Raw genomic sequence first — 24,663 nt, 5'->3', positions numbered from 1 at the left:
CTCTGATGGAAGAGCAGGCAGGGAGCTGTGGTGGGACTGCAGCTCATCTGCCAGGCTGAGAAATTTTCAACTTCGAGTCATTACCAACCCGACCAGAGATAAAAGGATTGATGCCAGTGACTTAATACCTGCTTTCTGTAGTGTTTGTCCCTGTGGTGGAGCAGGGTGTGTGTGGATGAGGTAAGACACCTCTATGTGATGGATTGATTTGTAGGATCACGGGGTCAGCAGCAGCCTGTTCCAGAACCCTGCAAAGCTTCACCTGACTATCGGGACGCTGGTGCTCCTGAACGAACAAGAGATCCAGAGAGCCTGTGACCTCCTGCAGCAGTGCAAAGAGGACTTTGTGGAGTAAGTGGTGGGAGAGGGATGTCATCACCAAGGCCTTGATAGAGGGGAAAGCAGCACTCTGTTTTGATGAGGAGCAGTGAAGAGAAGAGCAGCTCAGTAGTCTTCTCTCAACTCTAGAAATTTAGAAAAATTTAGAAATGTTTTGAAACATTTAGAAATGTTTCAAATGGGGCAGTAGAAATCACTGAGCAGCCATAGAGAGCCTTACAACATCTGTAGCTCAGCTCAGACCCTCAGCATTCCTTGAAAACCTGCTCTGCTCACTTCCCTTCCTCACGTGCATCCCCATTCTTTGTGCCTGAGCAGTTTTTGCTGCTGTCCCCTGCCTGCAGCAGAGGGAGGGCTGAGCTCCCTTACCTTTGCACACTGCCTGCAGTGGGCTCTGGCGCTTCCCTCCTGCCTCAGAGCAGATGCTGAGGTGTCCTTGACACACATTCCTGGGCGAGGGGAGCCATCAGGAGCCCTGTGAGGGATCAGCCTGAAAGCGTCCGTGCTGCTCCGGGAGCGCGGCTGCCTCGCTGCCTGTTAACACCCAGCTGCAGATGTTGGGGCTTTGGCTGCAAATGTGCTCCAGTGACACCTTAATTAGCTTATCTCTGGTCAGCTTAGTAATTGAAGATGGCCTGAGGGGGTGGTTTATTTATTTATTTCTGCAAAGCCTTTGCACACAGAGCACGGATCCTTTGCATTCATTTATTTGCTGCCTCGGTGCGTGAAGAATTGGCCACGCTATGCCAGCTGATATCTGTGGGAATTAATGCATGGCCAGAATTCATACCTCTGCCTTTAAAAGGATGGTTTCAGTTCAGCTGTTGAACAGAAATGCAAGTGTGTTTCCAGGGGGAGGCTCTGAATGCAGTATTTGGAAAGTGCTAGCTTCCACATAAGTGGATTGAACTGATGCCGAGAAAATCATTGCTCCCTGTTTCCTTTAGTAAAGGGGGAATCAACACTTGAAGGTAACCTTTAGTTTATTTCCCCTTCCACACCCAAGTAAATATACTTGGAAAATTAATTAGGCTCCCTTCCACCTACATAAACCTTCATTAGCTTTCATTTCCTTTTCTAAAGTGCAGGCAGTGCCTTCTGAGGGTAGCTGTGACCATTTTGACCCTTTTTAGAGTATGTGACCTTTAGTGCTGTTAATTTGGTGTCCATAATAGTACATTTGTGCTGTTTCCCTCCCAGTAACTATACCAGGAAGGGAAATCACACTGCTTATTTCACTTGGGAATCTTTGCTGAGAACCTCAAAAGCTGAACAGGAGTGAGCAAGGTCAGAGCAAAGTCACATTCACCTTGTTAACTTGCGTTTGTTACATCTGCTTGGCCAGACACTCCCTGTTCTTTGCACGAGCCCTGGGTGTTAAACAAGGCATCACTTACTCACAGGGAGCACTGGCTGTGGCACCAGCCTCCCCAGGATGCTGTTGGGAAGCAGATAAACTCTACAGGGCGTTTGCAGGTGTGGGAGTGCATATGATATCCTGCATGAAGAGCTGGAGCTGATTTCAAACCAGCTCAGTTTACTGGCTGGATGTTGCACTCAGAGCTGTGTTCTGTATCAAGTACCTTTCCCAGCAAAAATCAGGGACTTTATGGTTGGTCTTTTCACAGGGAGGCAGGAGCCTCTCTGGAATGAGAACTTGAACCATTTCCTTCTGCTGGGTTTTCTGACATGTGGATGGAGATCTCCTTGTTGGCCTGGCCTGTGAGCACTGACAAGTTGACTTAATGTGTATCTGAAACACCAAATGTATGAACTCAAATTCTTTTAACCACTCAGGGGATAAGGCAATAGCAGCCATAAGCTTTTGAGTTTTAGGAATTAGGGAGACTTTTTGAGTTTGGGTGTTTGCAGGGCAAACAAGCTGAAAAATAGGGGACAGAAAAGAACTCCTGAGTGGAGTTCACTGCTCCATAGGCTCTGTGTAACATTTGAGTCCCACTTAACATCAGATTTGTGTCTCACTGTGGCAAAAAGAGTATCTAATCTCATTCCCATAGTAAACCCAAATATTTGTTATGTGTTGCATTTCAAGAGCTGGTGTGATGTTTTTCTTTTTAACATTAGGAATTTCTTTAATTTTAGCCAAATTACTGGAGGCCAGCCCCTGACGGTGGTGGTGGCAGGAGTGGAGTACATGAACGATGACCCTGCTATGACAGATGTCCTTTATGCCAAAGTCCACATGAAGGATGGCTCAGACAGGTGAGTTCCCCGTGCTCCTGTCTTCCATTCCTCCCCAGAGTGCCAGGGAAACCCTCTGGAGCTGGTGGGTGTTCCTGGCAGTCCTCAGGCCAGCAGAGTCACCAAGATGAAGTCATCCTTGCTTCCTGAAGCAGCTAAGGCAGTGATGTGTGTGCTCTTTAACTCAGTCACTGCAGCTGAAGGATGTTGTTTGTTTCTGCAGCAGTCTGTCAGGGTGAGTGATGGAGTCACAGCTCACACAGGGATAAGATGGCCAAGGAGATACTCCTGAGAGGACTTAGAAGGCAGGATGATTTGGCCTCTAGTTCCCAACCTGCAGTCCAGATCAATCTGGACAGCCTGGTGTGTTCTATTCTGCAGCACTTAATTATTCCTAAAACCCAGTTAGCCCAGAAGGTCCTCAGAAGAGCATGACCTGATTGCAGAGCTGGTTTGTGTGTCTGCAGCAGCCTGGAATGGGTGCTGGGTGTGAAATGTCTTTTGGAGCTGCTGCTGCAGGATCTTGAAGCCTGGTTGGTGTCAGCCCCAGTGTTTGTGCTGCTCACCACTGTGGCTGATGGCTTCAGCTCTGCAAACAGCCCTGCCCAGGATGTGCTAGTGTCTGGACAACTTTCCTTCATCTTGTTTTTGACAAGGACTACGTCACCAGTGGCAGCACCATCTTTTCTCTTGGTGCTTTCTTGAAGACTGAGGAAACACAGGTGTGGCTTGGAGCACCCTGGTCTGGTGGAAGGTGTCTCTGCCCATGGCAGGGCTTGGAAGCAGCTGATCTTTAACACCCCTTCCAACCCAAGCCACTGTGGATTCTGTGATTAACATAAGAGCTGTTGTACTCAGTGCTGCTGGTTGCCAGAAACAGGGAAGGGGAGTAGCCCAAAGAGCTTTACCTCCTGTCTCTGAGCCTCAGCCTTCTGTGCCTGACAGCACTGCCCTTTTGTTGTGTGTTCCCATTGCCAGAGGACAGCAGGAGCTAGCAGAGGTGCAGCTGGAGGAGGGAGGCTGTGAGCAGGGACTGGCTCAGGGAAGAAGGGATGTGTTCTGGCACATCCTTTCCCTGAGGGCTGAGGAGATGGTGAGGGGGGCCCTGCTTTAAACCACACTTTGGAGGCTGTGTTGAAGTCAGAGATCGGAAGTGGGATAAGGAAATGAGGGGGAAAATGAAAAATGCAAGAACTGCTGAGAGGCAGTAGGAATTGAAGTCTTTTCTTGGCTCTTCCACTTTGAAGTCTGTCCTACCCTGGAAGAGGTGAGATAAAAACAAATGGGGCAGGTGGGGAACCAGGGCAAGGCAGAGATCAGCCAGGAGCCAGAGCACAGGGAGAAAGAGAGCAGAAGCACTTGGAAAGATGAGATGGAGACAGACACTGCGTGACCCAAATGTCCTTTGGTGGGTTTTGCTGTAGAGAGAATCTAAAATACCAACCCTGGGCCTCTTCTCCTGAGTCACCAAGCTCTGGCTCTTGCTGAGGTGCAATGCTTGCCAGTCTGGTTGCATCTGAAAATAAATCTGCAGCCTGAGGAGCTGGGAGAGGAATCCTGTAGAGCATAAACAGGGCCTGAATTGACAGTGATGTCTGCCTGCCTCTGGGGACAGCTGGAATTGTTGGTACTTGCACCCTGCTCTGTTTGAGGTGCCAGCTGTGCCCTGTGTGATGAGAACACACTTGGGCATAGTGCTGGAGAAAGTGCTGATGTGCATCAGGGCTGGCAGAGCTGCTTTGGGCAGGGGACAGAAGTGAGGTCTTCAAATCCACCTGGCCTTGAAACTGAAAACAGCACTCCCCACCCCCCCAAGAAAGGACTGATGTCTCCACTGTCCTTCACAGAGATCTGTTGGCTGAGGTTTTTAACAAAACCAGACCCTGTGCTTTGCTTGGCACCTGGAAACTGCCAGGCTTCTCTTCCACAGCACCTCTTTTGCTTTTTGCATAGCAGCAGGCTCAGAGAAAGCCAAGCAATTTGAAGTTTTAATCCTTGGCCCAGGCTGGTCCTGCCCTCACCTGCAGATTGATTCACAGAATCACAGAACAGGCTGAGTTGGGAGGGAGCAATGGGGGTCATTGAGTCCAGCTCCTTCCTCTGGCCAGGACACCCCAACAGCACCACTCTGTCCCTGAGAGTGTTGTTCAAATGCTCCTGGAGCTCTGGCACCTTTGGGGCCAGTGACAATTCCCTGTTTAGTGTACCCCATGACCATCTGGGTGAAGGTATTTTTGTGTTGATGGAGAGCAGCTTTTCCTTCCTTTGAGATTCCAGCAGACACTGTGTTGGACCAGCAGTGATTATAAAGAGAGGACAAATGGTGATGTGTCCAGAAAGCCCCTGCTTTGTTTTCTGGCCTGTGACACAGGTCGTTGCTGAGCAGCTCCTTGAACCTGCTGAAACCTGCTGTGCCTTGCTGAGGGAAATGGGGAAGCAGTTTCTGAGCTGCAAGGCCAATACCAGAGGAGAGCAGCAGCCACGTGGCTTCCTGTGCTGGATCAGAGTGCTGCAGCCTGTGCTGGAGAGAGGTGTGTGCCTTCCTGCCTCATGCAAGATGTCCTGTTAGCTCTGTGTAGTTCCTGGCGTGGCTGAGGGGTGGAGTTCCTTCCTGATCTTTGGATGATCTTGATCAGCTTAAGCTGTAAAGCAGGAGATTTGATTTATCCTGACTTAGCTTGCATAACTGCAGACAGAATTAGGGGTTGGCAAGCCCTTCTGCACATAGAATGGCTCAGACTGAAAGAGGGATCATGCTCTGATGCCTCCCACATGGCAAATAATTTCCATTATAATTCATTCTAATTTGTTTTATTTCCTTGATTAACTTTATAACGTAATAAAGCACCATTTTCACTTGAGCTATCCTCTGTTAATTTGTTTCAGTATTGTCTGTAATGATATTCATTTAATCTTTGTCATTGCCTAATTTTAAAAATCACTGAAGTAAAGCCAGAAAATAGTAAAAAGCCGTGACAATTGGTAGTTTGAGAGTCTTGAAATGGTCACATGGGGGCTGGCAGCCCCTGTGGGGCAGCCCAAAGCCAGCAGTGAGGTCAGAGCTGGCATCCAGAGCGTGGCAGCCTCAGGCTCTGGGGACAGGCCATGCTCTGCCACAGCTGAGACACCGTGGTGGGACCTCAGAGCAGAAAGCTTCTGATCCCTGGGACGTGCTGGGAGAAGCTCAGATTCTTCTGCACAGACTGAATACCCTCTGGCCTTGCTTTCAGAGATGGGAAGCTCTCATTCTCTCATTCTGGCATATCTTCTCTACCTTTAGTAAGAATCAGGCACTGCAGCAATTTTTTTGGGCACAGCAGCAGCCTGGAAGCTCCTTCAGCTCGTTAGACATGAGCACAGTGCTCTGATCCCTGCTCCTGCTCCCTGTCCTAGGATGGGTCTGCCCTCAGATCCTGACAGTCAAGGCCAGACACAAAGGTGGGAATGAGTCCTTGGATTTTGCTTGCTCAGCAGCTCCAAAGCTGGAGTGCTCACCAGGATGTGCTGGCAGGGTTTGTGGCCCTGTCACCACGTTCTGGGCTCTCCCAGACAGCAAGCCCAGGGCTGGGTTGGATATCTGGGGCACAGAGGAGCCAGGCTGCAGCAGTCCCTGAGCACATCCTGGGAGCCAAGGTGCCCAGGCCCCTGCGGGTGTGCAGATTTTAGCATTTGCAAGGAGAGTCACATTGTGTTTCCTGGCAGTAGGAAGATGCATCCTTCAGCTCCCAGTAACATCTGTCACTGTGAGTGAGCTCTCTGCTGTGCTAAATCTGCCCTTCCTCGTGGAATATTTGCAGCAGAAGCGATCACAGAGGAAGCTTTGTGCAACACTCAGAACTTTTTGCATTAGAGCTGAATGCTGATGCCTCTGCTCGCTCTCCATCAGGGACCGGCTCCCTTTCCTGTGTGCAGGCAGAGACTTCATTTCACACTTGCTGCCCTTCTGGCTGAAAAGCCCAAAGCTGATGCTGCAGAGGCTCCTTGTTTCACGTGGCCCTGTTCTTTCCCTTTGCCTCCCAGGTTGCAGATGCTCGCTGATCAGCTGGTGGAGCGCTTTGTGGCCTCTGGCCTGATGCTTAAAGAGTGGGACAGGGTGAAGCTGCATGCCACAGTCATGAACACTCTCTTCAGGAAAGATCCAAGTACGTACAGAGCCTTCATTCTTGCTGCTAAATGCATTTAAAGTAGTCCCTTTGCTCAGCAGATGCTTTTGTTTGCTTTTTCAGTGTGGTTTTTCTTACTTACAGGGCTGGGGGGGAGATGTCTGCAGATAAAACCCAGAAGAAAATAAAGCAATGAACAAAAGTTATAGATTCAAAACCTTGGCAGCCTGTAGCATTCATAGTATCTGGGCTAGGGAGAAAAACGTTCAAGTAGAATCATAGAATGTCCTGAGTGGGAAGGGATCATCCAGCCCAACTCCTGACCCTGCCCAGTACACCCCAACAATCCCACCCTGTGCCTGAGAACATTGTCCAAACACTCCTGGAGCTCTGACCATTTCCTGAGGAGCCTGGGCAGTGTTCCCTCTGGGCAAGGAACCTTTTCCCAATATCCAGCCTCCCCTGGCACAGCTCCAGCAATGCCCCAGGTCTCAGAGATCAGAGCTGCTCCTGCACTGCCCTGTGTGAGGGAGCTGCAGACCCTGATGAGGTGTCCCCTCAGTCTCCTTCAGGCTGAGCAGAGCAGGTGACCTGAGCCACTCCTCATGGAGGTGAGATCTTGGGCTCTCTGTGTCCCAGTGTTGAATTTAAACTGGGTAACAACTCCATGTGTTGTGCTGACCTTCAAACAAGATGAAAACATAATCCTCTTTGGTTAACTTAGAGACTGCTCATTTCTTTAGGAAAGTGATTCCATTGTCTTCCTCCTTAAATCAGATGCAGACAGATGAATGTGATGCGAAGCTGAATGTGAGCTGTTCTTGAGTGTATGGCGTCTGCTGTCTCTGCCAAAAGATTGTCTGCTCTGAGCTGTCTGTAGCATCACTCTGATCACATTACTTTATAAAGCAGCCCTAAAAGCATCATCCTTGGGGTGGGGCAGTGTGTTACAGCCTGGTTCTCCATATGCAAACATGCGTGCTCTGTCCCCTGTGCTCTGCAATAGGTTGTGTCAAGAATTCTTTAGTTGTTGCCTCTCTGAATCTCTGCAGGGACAGTGATAACAGCAGGTGATTTGTGTTATTGTCTTCTGGGCAGGTTTTGGCTCTGACTGCTGCTGAACTCAAACAAGCACACCCAGGGTGCAGAAACCCTGTAAAGATGAGGCTCTCAAAGTGAGCCCTGGAAATGTGACCCCAGAGTGCTGATGTGGCTCTGCACATGGGCAGCTGGCTCTGGCATCCTCAGTCTGTATTCTGCACAGCCCCATGAGGCACGAGAGGCATTCAGACACAATGGGGAGAGCATTCCGCCAGCATTCTGCAGGCAGCCATAGGAGTCTCTTTGTATTCCATACAGGATTTGAACAGCAAGCTGGATGTGAGGGGGACTTCATAGTTAATGATGGAGATGAAAAAGAAGTACTGAATATATTCACTGAGTGAGGCAGAGGTGCTGTGGAAGGCACAGATCATGTACTTGGGGATTATATAAAAACCCAGCCGTGCTCTGGGGAAATGGATCTCACATGTAGGTTTTTGGCAGCTGCTGTAGGCCTGGGTTGCTATTCTGAATGTCTGTGTGTGTGTGGCTGTGTGCCCACCCCACAGAAGCATCCCCAGCACACGTAGGGTGCAGGCAGCACAGGTTTGTGTTGGGGCCGTCTCCATCCCGCCTGGCGCTGTGCTGGCATGCTCAGCCTGGGATCTGGGGCTGTTCCAGGCCATGCAAGTGCTGTCTCACACCCTGCCGTGGCAGGATGAGGGATGAAAACGAGCCAGAGAGAAGCAGGTGTGTTGCACTGAGCAGTCAGCCCTACAGTCACGACAGCAGTAGCTGTGATTTGGGGCCTTTCCTCCAGGTGACAGAGGGGATCCCCACAGAGGCACCAATTCCAGCCCTTTTCCTCTTAAAATCCAAGTGGAAGTGGTTTTTTTTTGCACTGAGAGTTGGGCAAAGATGGTTTATTAGCTGGCAGCTGACTTTGGGGAGGGACAGAGTGGGGGGTGAAGTACAGCACACAGAGTTCTCCCATCTGAAGCTCATTCTGCTGGTGGCTTTTCTCTCTACAGCTGAAGAACGAAACAACACAATGCCTGGTAAATCATCTTTCAAGGAGCGGGAGTCATTTAATGGCCAAAATATCCTCAAGGTCAGTATGAAACAATTAGGGAAATGGAGCCAGCTATGGATATTGTATAGCCAGAAGAGGTCGAAACACCTCTTCTAGACTGCTTTTGTCTTGGGCTTATGGGATCTCCTGGGGCTTGGGGGGGTGGGGGGGGGAAGGGGAGAATCTGTTTAGAAAATAAACAGTCCAGAGCACTGGTAATTGGGAGCATTAGAGTGTTTAACAGGAGCATTCCTGGAGCTGCTGAGGCTCAGAGCAGGGATATGAAGCACGAATGCTAAGTGGGTGTTCGTGTTGTCGTTTACTTCGCTCCTGTTTTACCCTGGAGACTCAGGCTCGAGTTGATTCTCAGCCCACCAGAAAGAAGCACTTCGTTGCTCTTGTTCTACTCATATATATTTATGAAACTAAACCCCACTCTCATTTCACTTACTCTTTCCTTTTTGGTTTTTAATCTCTGCTATTGATTTGCTCCAGAAAAATACTGGGTAGTGGTAGGGAGTCCCACCAGGATCTGAGGGCTTTGGCAGTGATGAGAGGTTTAGAAAACAGGATCCCCCACACTGTGGAGGTTGGGAAAGGCTCAAAGGCTCAAGGGGGAGCACGCTGGAGACTCCCAGGCTTTGCCAGCCAGGGTTGGGGCTGCAGGCAGCCTCTGCTGCTCATCCAGATGGCTGTGGCAGACTGATGCTGTGCTGCTTGACCCAGAGAGAAAAGTGTCCAGAGAGAAAAGAGATGCACAGAGGAGCAGAAATGGAAAACAGCACCAGCTTGTAAGCAAATCTGCAATCCTCATTGTGTGAGAGGATTTGTTGCAGGCAGCTCTGATAAGAGGGAGCGAGGACAATGCATGGGTACATTTGGGAAGGGTAAGAAGATATTCTGGCAGTGAAGATACATGAGAGAGGATGCAGGCTGGGTGGGAGCTGGACGACCCAGAAGGACTTTAGAGCCCTCCCAGAGGAGAGGAAGAGTGAGCTTTATTTGTGTTTACAGTCTTAATAATGTATCAGGCACTGGATGCAGGGGGATGTGAAGGCAGGGAGTGGAACTGATTGATCTGTGTGCAGAGGACAAACAAAGGGACAAAATTAGGTTAAGCTCTCATTGTCCTCAAACGGTCTGTGCGAGCGTGGTGTCATGACTCAGCGTCACCACATGTTGAGTGTGCAGTGTGAGACTGCAGTATTGCAAGCTGGAGCAGGGAAGCCACAGCCCTGGTCCCTTTCTTGATGTGATCTGCAGTTTTGGATAGCTCCCAGTGTGAGGAGAGCCAGCTCTGGAAGGGGGAGATTTGTGCAGGAGCCCTGAGTGCCTGCAGGACTCTGCTTTCTCCACGTTCACCTTCACTTCTTCCTCCTGCTTCTGTTGAACTTGTCCTCAGGCTTTAGAGACTCATAAAATCAAACTGTGGGTCTTCCTCCGTGCTCCCATCCCAAACCGTGTGTGATTGGGACGGTATTAACGGTGCTCCCTCTGCTGGTCACACCGTTTGTGGGGTCTGAGGATCTGGGGAAGGGTCTTACGGTGCACGGTGCTTGGAAATGCAACCGCTCTCCTTCCTTGGCTACTTCTTATTCTTGATGCTCTCGGGAATATGAGCCCGATGCGTTTTTAAGGCTCCTAATTGATTTTGTACTGACGTAGCCAAAAGAGCTGCTGGCTGTTTGGACTGCTGGTAATTACTTCAAAGCATGTCTTGCCACAAGAAATGTCATCCTTCTCTCCCACCTCCACTACATTTCCTAACCTGCCCGCTTCGTATTTCCCTTTGGTCTCCCACGTGCCTGCAGCAGAACGCCCGTTGGCATTAATTAATTACATGAGTCATAAATAGCTCCAGGCTCCTTACCGGAGGAGCCCAGCCTCAGTGAGCCACTGATGCATTCCAGCATGACCTCGCAGGGATGCGCCAGCTCCCTCCCAGCCTGCTTTTATATCCATTCTTTATCTTCTGCTGGGGAGGCTGCCCTCTCACAAAGTGGCTTCATTAACTTTTGCACCAGGATCTAAAGGACGGGCTGTTAATGAATATGGCTGCACTTAGGCAGGCTGGTGGGAGGGAGAGCCATGTGCCCTGCATGTGATTGCAGGCGGTGGGACTCCATGATGGCTCTGCTGAGTGGCTGTGTTCCCACTTGGAACGCTAACCAAGCGTGGCTGCTGGTAGGAGGGGAAGTGGGAAAACTCAGGTTTCATCACTCTCACTCCCATTGTGCAGCCCTGTAGGGCCAAAGGCTTGGGGCAGGAGTGGGGCTATCGGGGCACAGAACAGGATGGGAGTGCTGTGGCTCTGCTGTTCCATGGTCAGAGCTGGGGTGTGTGTCTGTGTGTCTGTGTGTCTGTGTGTGTGTGTGCAGATGCGCTGGCAGCACATGTTTGCTGATAACATGCCTGCGCTACACCAGGCTCCAGCTGGTATTTTGCTTTCAGCTGAACTAATCAGAATTTTTATTTAATAATCCTTTGTTCTACCCGTTCCACAGAGTTAAACATACACTCCTATTTGTGCTAATAAATGGTTGTGCAGGCCAGTACCTTCCCACACTGCTCAGAAAATAGATCCTGTAGGATGACTTGCGTTTGGGAGTTTAAATTACTTCTGTCTTGAAGAATATCCCTGAAAAAGGTTTCCTGGCATAGGTGGAGCTGAGAGCCCAAGGGGCTGTGTGAGATTTGTGTCCAACAGAGCTTTGGCTTTGCACTTCTCTGCTCTAGTCCCAAAAAGCTGGGGATGCTTCATGGACATGGAGTCATACGTATTCCCTCTAGGCTGGCTTTGAACATCCCGGCCACGCGCCGAAACCGTTCTCTGGTCAGGAGAGCGGAGGGAGGAGGCAGGAAAGAGTCAGGAGACCAAAGAGAGGAGGCAGCAATTCCTGTCTGGAAGGCCCCAGCAGCTCAGGCAGGGCCAGGCCTGGGGGAGATGCTGGGTTGGCAGAACCCTGCCATGCTCCCTGTGCTGCAGCTGGCACCGAGGCACCCAGGGCAGCTGCCGGCATCTCCGGAGAGACGAGGCTGTGCTGCCTCCGGGCTTTTATTTGGTTTTGTTTAGTGGGAAAAAAAAATCCAACTAAGGCTGCAGTGAATAAATAAAAAGGAAAAGAAACACAAAAAGGCTGGCTGGCCAAAAATTTCTGTTGCACGTTTAAGGGAAAGGAAGAAAACCACCTGGGCTCTCACTGGGTCAAAATGGAATGAATTTTGGCTTGAGTTGAGGTCTGAGAAGTAAATGAATGGCCTTTGCCACGTTCAGACAAGAAGGAAGCAAATTCTGAGTGCAGAAAAAGCTGAACTCTGCCGCTTAGCACAGATCCGTGCATTAACAGCTTACAAGATTAAATATTGAGGGAACAGCTACTGAGGTACAGCAGCAGAAAGCTGCACATCTTATGTCTTTAGGGCATTAGGGGAGACTTTAAGCTGGGATGGAAGACTGGGAATGGGATCAGCCAAGGTGGTGACACATGCTGCTGTGCCCTGCTCCAGCAGCAGGGCTGCAAGAGTGCCCAGGGAGGGCTTCTAGGTCAGATAAGGCATCATTTGATGAGGTTCCTTCTCTTTTGAGGTCTGCATAAAGTGTATTGAGTTGTGGCACTGTACCTGCTTGCACTGGGAGCAGGGGAAAAGTGCAGTTACTGTCTGGTACTCTGGAGAGCCAGTGGTGTTCCCTGTCAGTGTGTCTGTCCTGCTGGGAAAGAGCAGTGTGGTGGCTGTGGCATGCAGCAGTTCAGTTTAAAACATTTGCTGCAATGCCACAGAGAGAGGTGCAATGGAAAAGAAAAACCCTGGCCTGGATAAACCCCTGACCCTTCAAAATACCCCAAGCCCACCAAGCTCTAAACAAATGAACATGTGCAGAGCCAGCTCCACTTGCAGATGAGGAGTGTGTCTTGTGTTCTGCAGCAGTTGGAACCCAGGGCTTTTGTGTAAATTTTGTTTGTGGATTTAAGGAGGCTGAGTCTTTTCCTGATGTATTTCTAAGCTGAGGTGAATCAAAGAGCCAAAGAACTGGCATTAGGTGGGGATCAAGACTGCCTGGTGTTCAGAAAGGGTAAGAACATCTTGTTATCCTCAGCAAGGTGGTAAAGATGTAGATCCAAAGTAGGACTGACAGCTGGAACAAATACCTAACAGGAGGTGGCTGCTTGGAAAGTTTAGAGTTAAAAATACCAAACAAAGAATCCACTGAGGTGAGGGGAGGCTGAGTAAGAGATTGTGTTGCAACATCAGGATCTCAGAAGTAAGCCAGTGCTTTCCTCACCTCGTTTTTACAGAAGAATCAAAAGCAGAAATGAAAGGCTGTGCTGGCACTTTGCAGAGGGGAGAATTCCTGCCATTACCAAGAGGTACTGGAACAATCGAGGGGGCTCAGCAGTGTGCAATTAGAGCAACAGTGGGATGGGAGGATGTGACAGTTGAGCAGATGAGACTGGAGATCAGTTTGTATAATCACGGGGAAAAAAAAAAAAGGAGATTAAATTGGGGTTGCTGTGAAAATGCTTTCCTGAGAATTGCATTCTTCAGGGGGAGAAAAAGCCATATTCATGTTATTTGCATTTGATGAAACAGGAATCTGAAGTGGCATTTGAAAAATCAGAGCAGACAAAGGAGGGAAGATATCTTTGTTGGAGTGTTCAGGCCTTGGAGGCAGTGTTGGAGGTTTTGGGGGAAGGCTGAGCCACAGCGCTGAGGAGAACGCAGTGCAGAAGGTTTGTGCTGCCTTTGCATGACAGAGATCTCTTTGGTGACCTTACCAAGAAAAGGAAAAGCCTTTTTTTTTTTCTCTCAGAGGTGCTCTACACCCCTCTGACTAATTTTAGCAGAAGCTGTGAGAGCTGGAGGATGGTTTGTGGAGAAAAGAGCTCTGAATGCTCTTTCCCCTGCACCTCTGCACTCCCACCCAGACCAGCAGCTGAGCCTTTTGGAGGTTCTGTGGGTGCCTCTGCCTCCCATCCAGTGAGCATCCCCCCTCCTCACTTCCCTGAGCTCCCTGCTGTGCCACCAGCCAGCCAGGGCAGTGTCACCTCTGTGATCTTAAGAGGACAGTTTTTCTCTGTGGAGCTGGCAGGGGTTGAATTACAGCAGCGCCTTAATAGAAGGCAAGGACCCAGCACATTAAATGCAAAAACCCCCAACCGAGTGATTAGCAAAAGTAGACAGTTCATCCCCAAGGTGCCATGACCCTTCTGCTGGATAATTTTCTGTGTCTGTCTGAATTAATTTCCTGGCTCTGTAGCTAGACTCCTCCTCTTGGTGCTTGGTGGGCGTAGTGAGAGGTCACACTGACGGCAGCTCCATGTCCCGGCGTTCCCGGGCGCCTCCCGAGCCTCCTGCCATCCCTGCAGCAAAGGCAGAGCCCAGCTCTCAGAAACTGTTGCTGCATTTGCTCTAATAGGAGCCATGGGGATGAGGCTTCTGTGGAGAAATGCAGTGTTTGATTATTAATTTCCTTAAGTTGTACTGCAAATCCTTCACGTTGGAGGTGTGGGTCTGGGATCTTATCGGAGCCTTTAATTTGCTGAAAGGGTTTTTATTCTTGTCTGAAAGACGTGCAAAAAATCTGGTAACCTCCAAATGTCCCACTTGTATTTGTTTCTTAGTTTGCAGAATGCCTTTCACCATAGCAACTGGGGTTTGATTTCCTGAAGCACATGAATTTTCATGGATTTGTGATGGGGGGAACAGACCCAAAACTGTGAGCTAAAGCAAAGGTTTTGCAGCATGGAAGTGGCAGGAGCACCACCAGATTTGGCTTGTGGGGAGGGGGGGATCCTGGAGGGAGGGGATCTCAGCTGAACAAAGGCCTGCACCCAGCCCTGAACAGTTCTGTTTGAAAAAAAAAATCCATCCTGACAGATTAATTTAGACTATTGCTGAATGTCACCCTCCCCACTGCTGCATCACCCTCTGGCAGCTGGGGTGGCTTTGCTCCAGTTTTATCAAGAGCTGAGGTTTCACATGGCAGCAGTCACAGAAGGATCAGCTGCTTCCATATTCACAGAGCTGGAAAGCTCATGCTCATCCCACCCGTGGAGGTCAGGAGGGTGTTTAGGGCAGCATGAAGTGCACTCTGAGCTCTGCAGGTGGAACCCAGCTGGGGAGAGGCAGGGATGTTGCACACGTGGGTAGGAGGGAACAGAACTCCAAACCATGTTGGGAAATCAGGCAGAAACAAACAGGCAGCTGCAAACAAGGACAGGTCCAGGAGGGAGCTGTGGCACCGGTGTAGGATGGAGAAGTTCCTCAATATCAGCCCAACAGGCCAGGGTTTGGCTTAGGGGGGGCTGCTCCAGACTGGGTCAGCCCGTGGAAATTAAAAAAAGAGGCAAATATCCTTAAAGTAAACCTCTGACTGTGCTTAGCTGAAGTGTTTGTCCAGTTTTGGGTACCATGGATGGGTGCAAAGAGCCCAGGAGACAACAGTAAGATCATTGGAGAGGTAGAAAATGTCTGCAAGCTGGGGCTGAAAGAGTTGTTTCAAGGGTAATAAAGGGAAGGAGAGCAGCATGTAGGAAAAACTCTTGAAGCTTAGAAATGCTTTTACCAGTAGTGGATGATAAAGTGATAAATAATGGGCTTAAATTGCAGCAAGAGATCAGGAAAATCTTCGTAAAGGGGAGGATAAGGAAGCACTGCTCTAGAGGAGCTGGGAGAAGGGGGTCCTGGTTGTTTGGAGGGAGCAGAGGTGTTAATCCAGGATCTGCCACCACCAAGCTCCTCCTGCCTTGGAGAAGGAGAGAATGGTGGAGCTGATGACCTTCACCCTTCGCTGGTTCTTTCTTCAGTTTGTCCCTTCATGATTCCTCCATGGAATGTGTGCAGAACACCCATGAGATGGCATCTGGGAACGTACCAAGAGCTTCTTGGCGTTTACGTGGCATTTGCTTTGGCTCAGGAAATAAAAATATAAAAAGGAAACCTCCCATCATGTGCCTTGGATCTTTCTCCATGCACTTGCTGCTGCTTCTTATGTTGGTGGTGGTGATGTTGTTCCCAAGGGACTGCACAGTGATATAATTGCAAGGGATTTTCCTGTGTCACAGAGGAGAAAGCCCTGACTTGGGTATCTCCCAAGAGAGAGGCCACTGGGACTTCTATGACACAAGATTTTCTCCCTCCTGAAGTCTGCCTGCTTTATTCTTCCTAAGGGAGATGAGGTGAAAAGGTCTTTGCTGCTGCCTTTTAAATCTTGCCAGAGGCTGGAAGAAAAGGAGAGGGGAAGGGCTGTTCCTTGTGGAAGGACTGGATGCTATATTGGGGATGGAGAGACACTCCAGAGCCAGCTGCACACTTGCAGAGCAAAACAATCTGCAGCCTTGTGGCTGGTGCTGCTGGGGACAGCCCAGGTGACAACTGCCCTCTCTGTCCTTCCTCTTCCACCCTTGTGACTCTGCACAACATTCTCCAAGTCTGTAACACCTGAACAGTCTTGGAAATGTTGGATGGCCGGCCAGCCATCCTTTAAAAAGCCATGGAAAGGAAGCAGTTGCTAATTTGGGGAGGAGGTAGGGAATGCTGGGAAGAGCTGCCTCTCTGGATGAATGTCTGCCTGCTTTTCCTATGCTTCCTGTGCATTATTGCTGGCAAGCTTCCAGGCACAATTAAACCTCTGACAGATAATCATTGGTGGAGTGGTGTCCAGGGTGAATAACACAGGAATCAGGTATTTCCTTTTTTGGCACCAAATTGTTGCAGAAAATTTTGTAAGTCAACAATAGAAGGAAAAATAATCTACTCATTTAACAACCTCCCCAGGTTTTGACAATTTGCCTGGTTGTGCCTCATCTTCTGGGGGCCACCAGGGGCTTTGGTTTAGGGTTTGTATGTCATAAATTGGGGGAGTTTGGGTCACAGCTGGGATGGGGTTTGGTGAATTTTTTGGGACGAGGAAGAAGGAGCTCTGCCAACACATACTGCAGCCTGGGAACTGTGACAGGTGTGGAGATAACAGATAAGAGCCTTCTGGAGAGGTCCTGGCAGGTCTGTGTGGGAGGCTGCAGGACTGAGGTGCATTGAACAAGTAGGTGGGATCCCAAAAGCAGAATTGGAGGCTGTGGTTTGTGCAGCAAAGGAGGTTAATCAGAGGAAATCAGATGGACAGAGTTTGCTGGAGTTCACTGGACTCTCTTAGAGTCCATCAGTGTTTCTGAGTGTTACGTTCACATTTCAGAATTTAATGTTTTAAGATTTTTAATCTTTCCATGTTTTTGCCATTTCCTCCATCAGTCCTTTTTGCCTGGCGCTGGTATCAGTAATCCAGGAATTTGCTGAGGAGTCAGCGCCTTCCTGCTGTGTCTGGCATGGGATCTGCCCTTGTGCTTTGCCCAGAGCATTTGGAAGGGTGATTGTCCTCTGCTCTTCTCCAGTGTTTTCCATCCCAAGCTGTGGATGTGTTATACAAACTTTAATTCAAATATATCATCCCTTACCAGGTGGAAAGATTTCCAGGGGAGAGCACAGAAATTCTGCAGACAGACAGGTTTTGTTGCTCTGTACTGAGGCACCTCTTCAGAAACGCTGTTTAATTTTTCTCCATGCTTGTCAGCGGGTGCCTGGCATTTTGTTTGTTCCTCCCCTTCCCCAGAGGGGATAACAGCACCATAACTTGCAGATTTCCAGCAGAAAGCTCCTGGCTTCCCAAGCCTGTGCCCTCATTCACCGCTGCTGCCCATGGGGACACGCTGGGGCTGTGCTGGTGAGCGTTGTCACTCTGTGCAGAGCAGCTGAGGCTGTAAAGGCTCCAGCTCCTCCAAAGCTTCCCTTTAATCTCTCTGGAGCTGTCCCAGCACTTGGTTGTCTGTCAGCATGGTCCTGCTGCACGTGCTCTACCATGGAGGCACAGCCCAGTGTGCTCAGGCTGTTCACACTCTTCCTGGGTGGGATTTTGGGGTGGATAAACATCTTCCACCCGGGAGAAACAGCAGAGGAGGGATTGCTGGTGTCCCACCCTCAGTGTGGACCCCGCAGCGGGAATGATGGCGAGCTCATCCACATCCATAGCTCCTGGAGCTATGAACCTCTTCCTCCCAGCCTCTCTGAAGTTGCAAATTTCTGTGTTCATTCCAGACACGGAAAACAGGACCCTCCCTCAGCTCCCTGCCGAGGGCAGAGGGGTTTGTGAGGTGGATTGTCACAGGCGAATGACATTACATGGCAGCGCTGAGTCAGTGAACTCCCTGCAGTCCAGGGAGAGGTGTGTCTGTGTGTGTGTGTGTGTGTGTGTGTGCACATCCATTTTATCCCATGGTATCCCTGCTTGTTAGCGGGAATTTTTAATTGCCAGGCATCGCAGTGAGTTGTTGCTCCCTCGGCATTTCCGAGGCTCTCAGCAGAGCTGCTTGGACTTTTTCATTAATTCAGGGTGGGTCTTTTTTTTGGCTGACTGCTGTAAATGACGTAAGGCTTTAAAAACTGATCAATAATCCTGATGGTAGTGGCAAAATCCAGGCCAAGGCAGTGTGAATGCGAGCCACAGATTACGTGAAGGAAGTTTTAAATACCTCTGACTCCCTTCCCTTCCCTGGACTTACTTTGTCCTCCCACTTCCCCATGCTCCTCCAGCCGAATCCATTCATATTCCTCATGCTTGTTGAGCCCGTGACAGGTGATTTAAAAGCCCCAGTTTGCGTTGGCACCTCCGCTCTTCATAACCAGAGCTGAAACACATCGCTGCTGTCCTTGTGTGGATTAGCTGTGATTTATTGCTGTTGTTGCCAGGCTGGAGCACAGAGGTGCTGGCTCATTGCAGGAGGGATGTCTGTGGGAAGTGAGCCCCCCGAGGAGGACAGCTTGACAAACACCCGCGCTTGGGAACGCGACATCGTTTAGGCGCCTGTTTTAACTTCTTCATTGAGGAGGCATCCTCCTCCTTGCCTCAGCAAAGCTTACTTCACAGGCTTGAAAAGGGGAAGAAAATGTGGCAAAGAGGCATCCTGGGTTTGATCTGTTGCTCTGCCTTTGATAAGGAAGTTGTTGTGGTTTAGGGGTTGAAGTTTGTACAAGCAGTTTTGGCTCAGGTTTGCAAGGAGCGAGCGGTTTGATGTGTGATTCTCTCTCTCTCCCAAAACAAGTCTTCAGCCTCTTGTCTGCCTTCAGAAAATGGTTGTCTCATCCCATGGGAGGTCTGCTGGGTAATTTGTGGGTAATCGAGGGGAACAGACCTCAGAGGAAGAAGGGTTTCCAGCATCTGAGCAGAATTGTTGTAAGGGAGAAAATGTGGTGTCAGAAATGACAGTGGTGCTGCTGGCTTTTCCTGGCTCAGGATAAACGACTTTGGGGGCAGAAGTGGAGGGAAACTTGCTTTCTGGGAGCTACCACAGGGCTGCCTGCCTTTCCTCACGACCTGAGTGGCGTGTCCTTGGACCCAGTCCCCAGGACAGGACAGGGAGAGAGAGGAGCACTTGGGCCTACGGTAGTGGGTTATCCATCGTCCAGTTCTCTCCTTCTCTTGGGAGCTCATGGCTTTTGGGGAGGGCAGTGTGGCTGTAGTCTGTGCCACCCCCCACAGATCCTGGCATGCTGCTGCTGCCACTCTCCAGGCACCTGCTCTGTCCCCAAGGGAGATGCAGGCATCCTCTCTGAGCATTGCCCGAACCTTTGGCTGTGGCTTGAAAGGCAGGGCGCATCCCTGGAGCTTGCCTGGAGGTGCTGGGTCTGGGGTTAAAAGTTAACAGTGCTCTTTCCTTATTCCATTCTAATTCAATTTGGGAAGGCAGCAGGGAGATGGAGGGCACTTAGTCCTCTAAGTGCTATTCCCTTGATGGGAGTTAGTAGCTTGCACTGCATGTGTGGTGTTGATTCTGTAAGCTGACCTTTACCTCCATCAGGTTAATTCTCATTTATAATACTTTAAAAAAAAAAATCCCAGCCTCCATCCTCTTATTTATTCCTTGGGCATCGAGGACATAAATCCTTTGGCATGTTTGGATTTATGGAATTACTTTGCTTTTGCTGAGCCTCACGTCCCACTCCAATCAAATGACACGGCTCTGCGGGTGATTGCATTTCTCCTCCCCTGCCTCCCTCCTGACTGCTCCTGATCCATTCCTTGTGTTCCCTGCAGCCTTTTCAGGGAAAGATGGGCCCTTGGCAGCCACAGGGAAGGATGGGAAGGGGAGTCAGCCAATCTTGGGGTTATCAGTGGTTGCTTCTGAAGGGCAACAACCTCCAGGTACCTCCTTTCCTGGTGCAGAATAAGAAATGCTGAGATGCTTTCCCAGGAGGCATTTCATCAGCTCTGCTCCAGGGCTCCTCCGAAACCAGAGCGTTTCCGTGGTGGCTGGGGAGAGGGGGGAGTTATAAATATCTTTCTTGGCTCTGCTTGGCTTCTCCTCAAGATAAATAGAAGTGAAAGTCAAAAGCAGAGGCTTGGCTCTCTGCAATCTCTTCCCGAGTCCCCAGGGACCCGAGCGCAGGATGCTTTTGTGATGGGAAGCCACTTCCTGGTGTTCCAGAAGTCTTGGAGGATTCCTGGTGTTCCAGAGGTGTTGAGGATGATGTTTGAGGGGCCTCTCTCCACGCTGCCTGAGGCAGATCTCAGATGTGCTGTGATCTCCGTGCCTGGAGTCCGGTGGTTTCTGTCATGGGAAGCCTCAGGGAGCACAAGGAGCATCAGTGAGAAGGCAGCCTGAAACAAGAGCAGAAAAAACTGTCTGTGGTTGTCCTCTAAATCTTGTAGCATGTTTACTCTCAGAAAGTACAGCCACATTACCAAAAATCAATAGTTCTAGCAGCGTTCCTCCCTGGGAAACACACAGCTGCTCGAACACACGGGAGGTGGTGAATCTTAAAAAAGCCAAGGGAATACAAAGTGCTTTGGTACAATGGCTTTGCTGCACTTTTAGCAGTGTACAAATGGAGGGCCCTTGACCTGGGCAGTGTCTTCTGAGGCTTCTCAGTCATCCTTCTGCTGTGACATGCCTGAGGCTGTGTGAGGCAAGAGTGGCTCGGGGAGGGTTTGTCTCATTAACTAATTTTTGCTTTGAAGTACACATGTTTAGTAAGAAAAATAGGTTGTGGTGTGCAGCAACAGCATAAACAAAACTCTTCCTTTGGTTATTCTGTGGAAAGGTTTGACTTCTAGTGCTGCTGATGGGTCTGGCACATCCCAGCATTCAATTTGTTTTCTTCATGGAATCCTGGAATGGTTTGTGTTGGAAGGGACCTTAAAGTCCACCTTGTTCCATTGCCATGGGCAGGGGCACCTTAGATCAGAGTGCTCCAAGGCCCTTCTAACCTGGCCTTGGGCACTGCCAGGGGTTCAGGGGCAGCCACAGCTTCTCTGGGCACCCTGTGCCAGGGCCTGCCCACCTCACAGGGAGGAATTTCTTCCCAGTATCTGAATCGTGCTCAGGCAGTGGGAAGCCATTCCTCTTTGTCCATGACTCCATGCCCTTGTCCAAAGTCCCTGTGCAGCTCCCCTGGAGCCCCTTTAGGCACTGGGGGGGCTCTTTTCAAGCCTTAGTACTCCTTGCCCCCCAGCCCCCCTGCCACTCCCTCTGTCAGGAATCAAGAGAGAGAAAATTTCTGGTTTTCCTGGGTGGGAGGGCTCTGTGATGGGAAGGAGTGACAGTGTGAGCAGCCACTGTGACAGGACAGGTGTGAAGGTTTGGGGTGAGTGGGCACCGTGGCAGAGCAGTGCAGGCAGCCCCGGAGAGCAGGAAACCATCCTTCCTTCTGAGGTCAGCCAAAACAAAGAGAAAGGTGACCAACCCCTTTTTACTGCCATCTCTTATTAATGAGACATTTTATCCTAAGTCCTCCAACATGAAAGATGCAGGCTTTTGGGAACATAATTAATCTTTCTTGTATAAATCTTTAATTGTATGAAATGGAGTTTGTGTGGCTGTCGTCATTTCTCTTCCTCTCTTTTCCTGCTCTCCTGGTTTGAGATGCTTCCTTAGCACAACTTATTTTCTGCAGGCTGCTCTTCTTTAGGGCACTGACCCCGTGGAGCCACCACTCACAGTGTCCCTTGAGGCCACGCTGCTGCCCTGGGGTCTCTTGCTCTGCCCCGAGATGGGCAGGGAACCACTTTCCCTATGGCTCTTTTCCTTTGTGGAGTGACAGCAAACCCAGGAATTGTCCTGAAAGAAAACTAGCTGGTCTCCTCTGGAAAAAAGGGTACAGAATACTCTTGGGACAAACAACAAAAGAGCAGTTGTGCCCAAATCAGTGCCAGGCAGAGCCAAATGCCTCTTTGGAGGAGGTGAAGTGCAGCCTTTCAGATGCTAAGTAGTTATTTGGGATTTCAGTCAGTCCCTCTATGGAGGAATTGATGCACCATTGGCTCCAGGAGGATTAATGTGTTGGCTTTCCTTCTTGCCTTGTGTAAAGGGCAGGAAGGGCTGGGGGACTGTCTCGAGCCCACGCCTGCAGGGACAGATAGAAAATTGAATAGGAGACAGATGGAATGGACATTTTGGAGATCTCCAAGGTGGGGAGAAGCCACTGCTCAGGTTCTCGGTGACTCACAGCTCTCCTGTTAAGCAGAGCTTCCAAATTAGCATCTCCACCGAGAAGCTTTTCCTGAGGCACAGCTGATGTTCCCAGGTAGAGCAATTTCCTGCTGCTTAATGGAACGGGAGGAGCACTTTGTGCTTGGATGCGACGATGCTTTTCCAGCAGTAACTTCTTGTAAGGAATTCTGATGTCATTTTTCTTGGTCTGCTCGGTGGGTTGGATTAATGGGCAGGGACACACCCCCCGGGCTCCGGAGCTGGCTTGCTTTCCTTAATTTGCACTCAGGTCTTTGCAGAACAAAGACGGATTTGTTGAACAAAGCGGGGTCAGTGCTGGGATGAGGAGCCCTGTGCCTCCAGCCTGCTACTTTGAATTAGGACTGAGCTGTAGCTGTTAAGTCCTGCATCCTGTGGCCTGGATTGGTGCAAACCTGCTGGCCTCAAACCTTGCTGCTGCAGAGCCACCCGGGCCTGGTGCCTCCAGAGCGGTGGTGCCTCCCCACGCTCCCTCAGTGACACGGGCAGCAAAACAGGGCAGGTTTGAGCAGCTGCTGCTGTAGATAAAAAGAGTTCAAGTGCAGTCTTTAGTGGGAAAAATAACCTAAAGAACACTTTGATATAAAGGCAAAACCAGTCTGTGAGAAGAGGCTTTTGACAGGGCCAGCTCCTGTGAGAGAGCCGTGGGCCAGCTGCAGGCTCCATCCCCCTGTGCCCTTCAAGTGTTTTTTTCTCTTCTTCCTTTCAGCTCTTTGAGAACTTCCACTTCGGGGAGGTGCAGCTGGACTCGGTGCGTCTCTCCCAGAGGTTCTCCTCGGACGCCTCTGGCTACTACGCCACATCTGGGCAGCTGTGCTTCTCGTGAGGCAGCCGTGGCGGGTCTGCTCTGTGCATGATCCCTCAGTGAAAGGTTTTATAGGACATGACTCTTCGATGGGAACCTGGGAACTCCAAGCTGGGATGCCTCATGACTCCTCCAAAGCATGGGAACCGTGGCATTTCCCTGCAGCTTTTCCCACTGCCCTCTTCTTCCTCCTCCTTTCCCCAAAACATCACAAAGTTGCCTCTTTGATGTCTGTGGATTGCTGGTTTTCCAAGAAAACGACTAGAACTGGGGCTTTTGGGGCGTTGCTGGTGTTGAAACGTGGGGTTTTTTCAGAAAAGGGAAGTTTGTTCTTAAAATAAGTATTTAAAATCCAGGAGAGCTTCGCCAGAGCACGATTTAACGATATTGAGGTCAGGCATTGCTTGGATCTCCAGCAGCGTGCCTGTGTGATGTGGATCTCCAAATAAATTAATTCCCTTCAAAAGCAAAGTGTTTATCTCCTGTTGCATTGATAGTTCCTGTAATTAAACTTCCAGCACAGCACATAACTATGATAATAAGAAAGCACTGACGGTTAGAGCTCTTTCCAGTGACCGTTTCGGAGCGTGTCAGAAAACATATGCCTTGTAGGTGGTTTCTCCATTAAAAGCAGCACCAAGCTCTTTGATTCCATTGTGAATCCTTCCGAGATCTCAAGACAAAGTTGTTTTTTTCCTGTAAATCTCCACATTTGGTAAAAATAGCGACACAGGATTTCGACTTGCCCTAGGATGAGCGCTTTGGAAAATGGAAGGCGCTGGTGCTTGGGTGTTTTGTAACGAAACAGGTGCTGCTGCCCATTCCTAGTTGCTTCCATGGATATGGAATCATGCTGTAGTAGAGGTGGAGAGTGTCTCAGCCAGGGATAGGGGTGCTCCAGCAGAACCCCCATGTCCTAGTGATCATTTCTAAGAGGCCTTCACCCCATTTCCTCCCTCCAGAGTGAGCTGGCTGTTTGGCCATGCACAAACAGCAGTGGGAGTCATTCAGGAATTGGGATTGCTTTTCTTTTTCCCTCCAAATGTATTGCTGTTTATGTTTCCCAGACCAAATTGCCTGTCTGCTTTCAAGCCTGCCTGTCAGGCAATCAAATCATCTGTGCTTTTGCTGGGTGCCCTTGCTTGTACCCAGCCAGAGCCGTTGGGCTGTTTGTGTCCCTTTCCTTGGCGTCAGAACGCCTCTGTGCTCTCCAAAAGCCGCCTTCCAAACGGTTCCCTCGGGGAGCAGAGCACAGCACGCACTCACAGGGAGGTGCTGAGAGCACTTAACACCAGTTGCTGTCATCTTTCCGCCAGCCTGAAGAGGTACTTGGCAAATCTCTTTGGAACAGACCTGGGAGCTGCTCACGCAGCCGCCAGAAAAGGGGAGGTGCACCTTGGGAAGCTTCTGCCTGATGAGTTTTTAACAACTCTCAATGAGAAGTTGAGGCAAACACGGGTTTTTGACAATTGGAGCATACTCCTCCCCTTTCCACTTGTGTAAACATGTTTTAGTGACAATTCTTTGGGAAGCTGGTTGAATTTCTCTGGTAAGCAGCTTATCCCGCTGCTGTAGCCTGGCACA

The 24,663-nt window shown here is 49.9% G+C and overlaps 1 protein-coding gene across 2 annotated transcripts in view; it reads left to right on the top strand.

The window, feature by feature from the left end:
• The window catches only part of ASCC1 (activating signal cointegrator 1 complex subunit 1), a 34,108-nt gene extending 10,387 nt beyond the window's left edge, over positions 1 to 23,721 (top strand). For both annotated transcript variants that reach the window (XM_005430018.3, XM_031064466.1), the window contains exons 6-10: positions 215 to 351; positions 2,443 to 2,562; positions 6,562 to 6,683; positions 8,717 to 8,796; positions 22,984 to 23,721. In XM_005430018.3, the coding sequence (XP_005430075.1) occupies positions 215 to 351; positions 2,443 to 2,562; positions 6,562 to 6,683; positions 8,717 to 8,796; positions 22,984 to 23,100 (576 nt within the window). In that variant the 3' untranslated portion in view covers positions 23,101 to 23,721. The remainder of the gene's footprint in view (positions 1 to 214; positions 352 to 2,442; positions 2,563 to 6,561; positions 6,684 to 8,716; positions 8,797 to 22,983) is intronic.
• The last annotated feature ends 942 nt before the right edge of the window (positions 23,722 to 24,663 follow it).

The sequence above is a fragment of the Geospiza fortis genome, unplaced genomic scaffold, assembly GCF_000277835.1.
Source record: "Geospiza fortis unplaced genomic scaffold, GeoFor_1.0 scaffold48, whole genome shotgun sequence".
NCBI lineage: Eukaryota > Metazoa > Chordata > Aves > Passeriformes > Thraupidae > Geospiza > Geospiza fortis.
The sequence above is the reverse complement of the archived record's forward strand: the minus strand, read 5'-3'. Positions and strand labels throughout refer to the sequence as shown.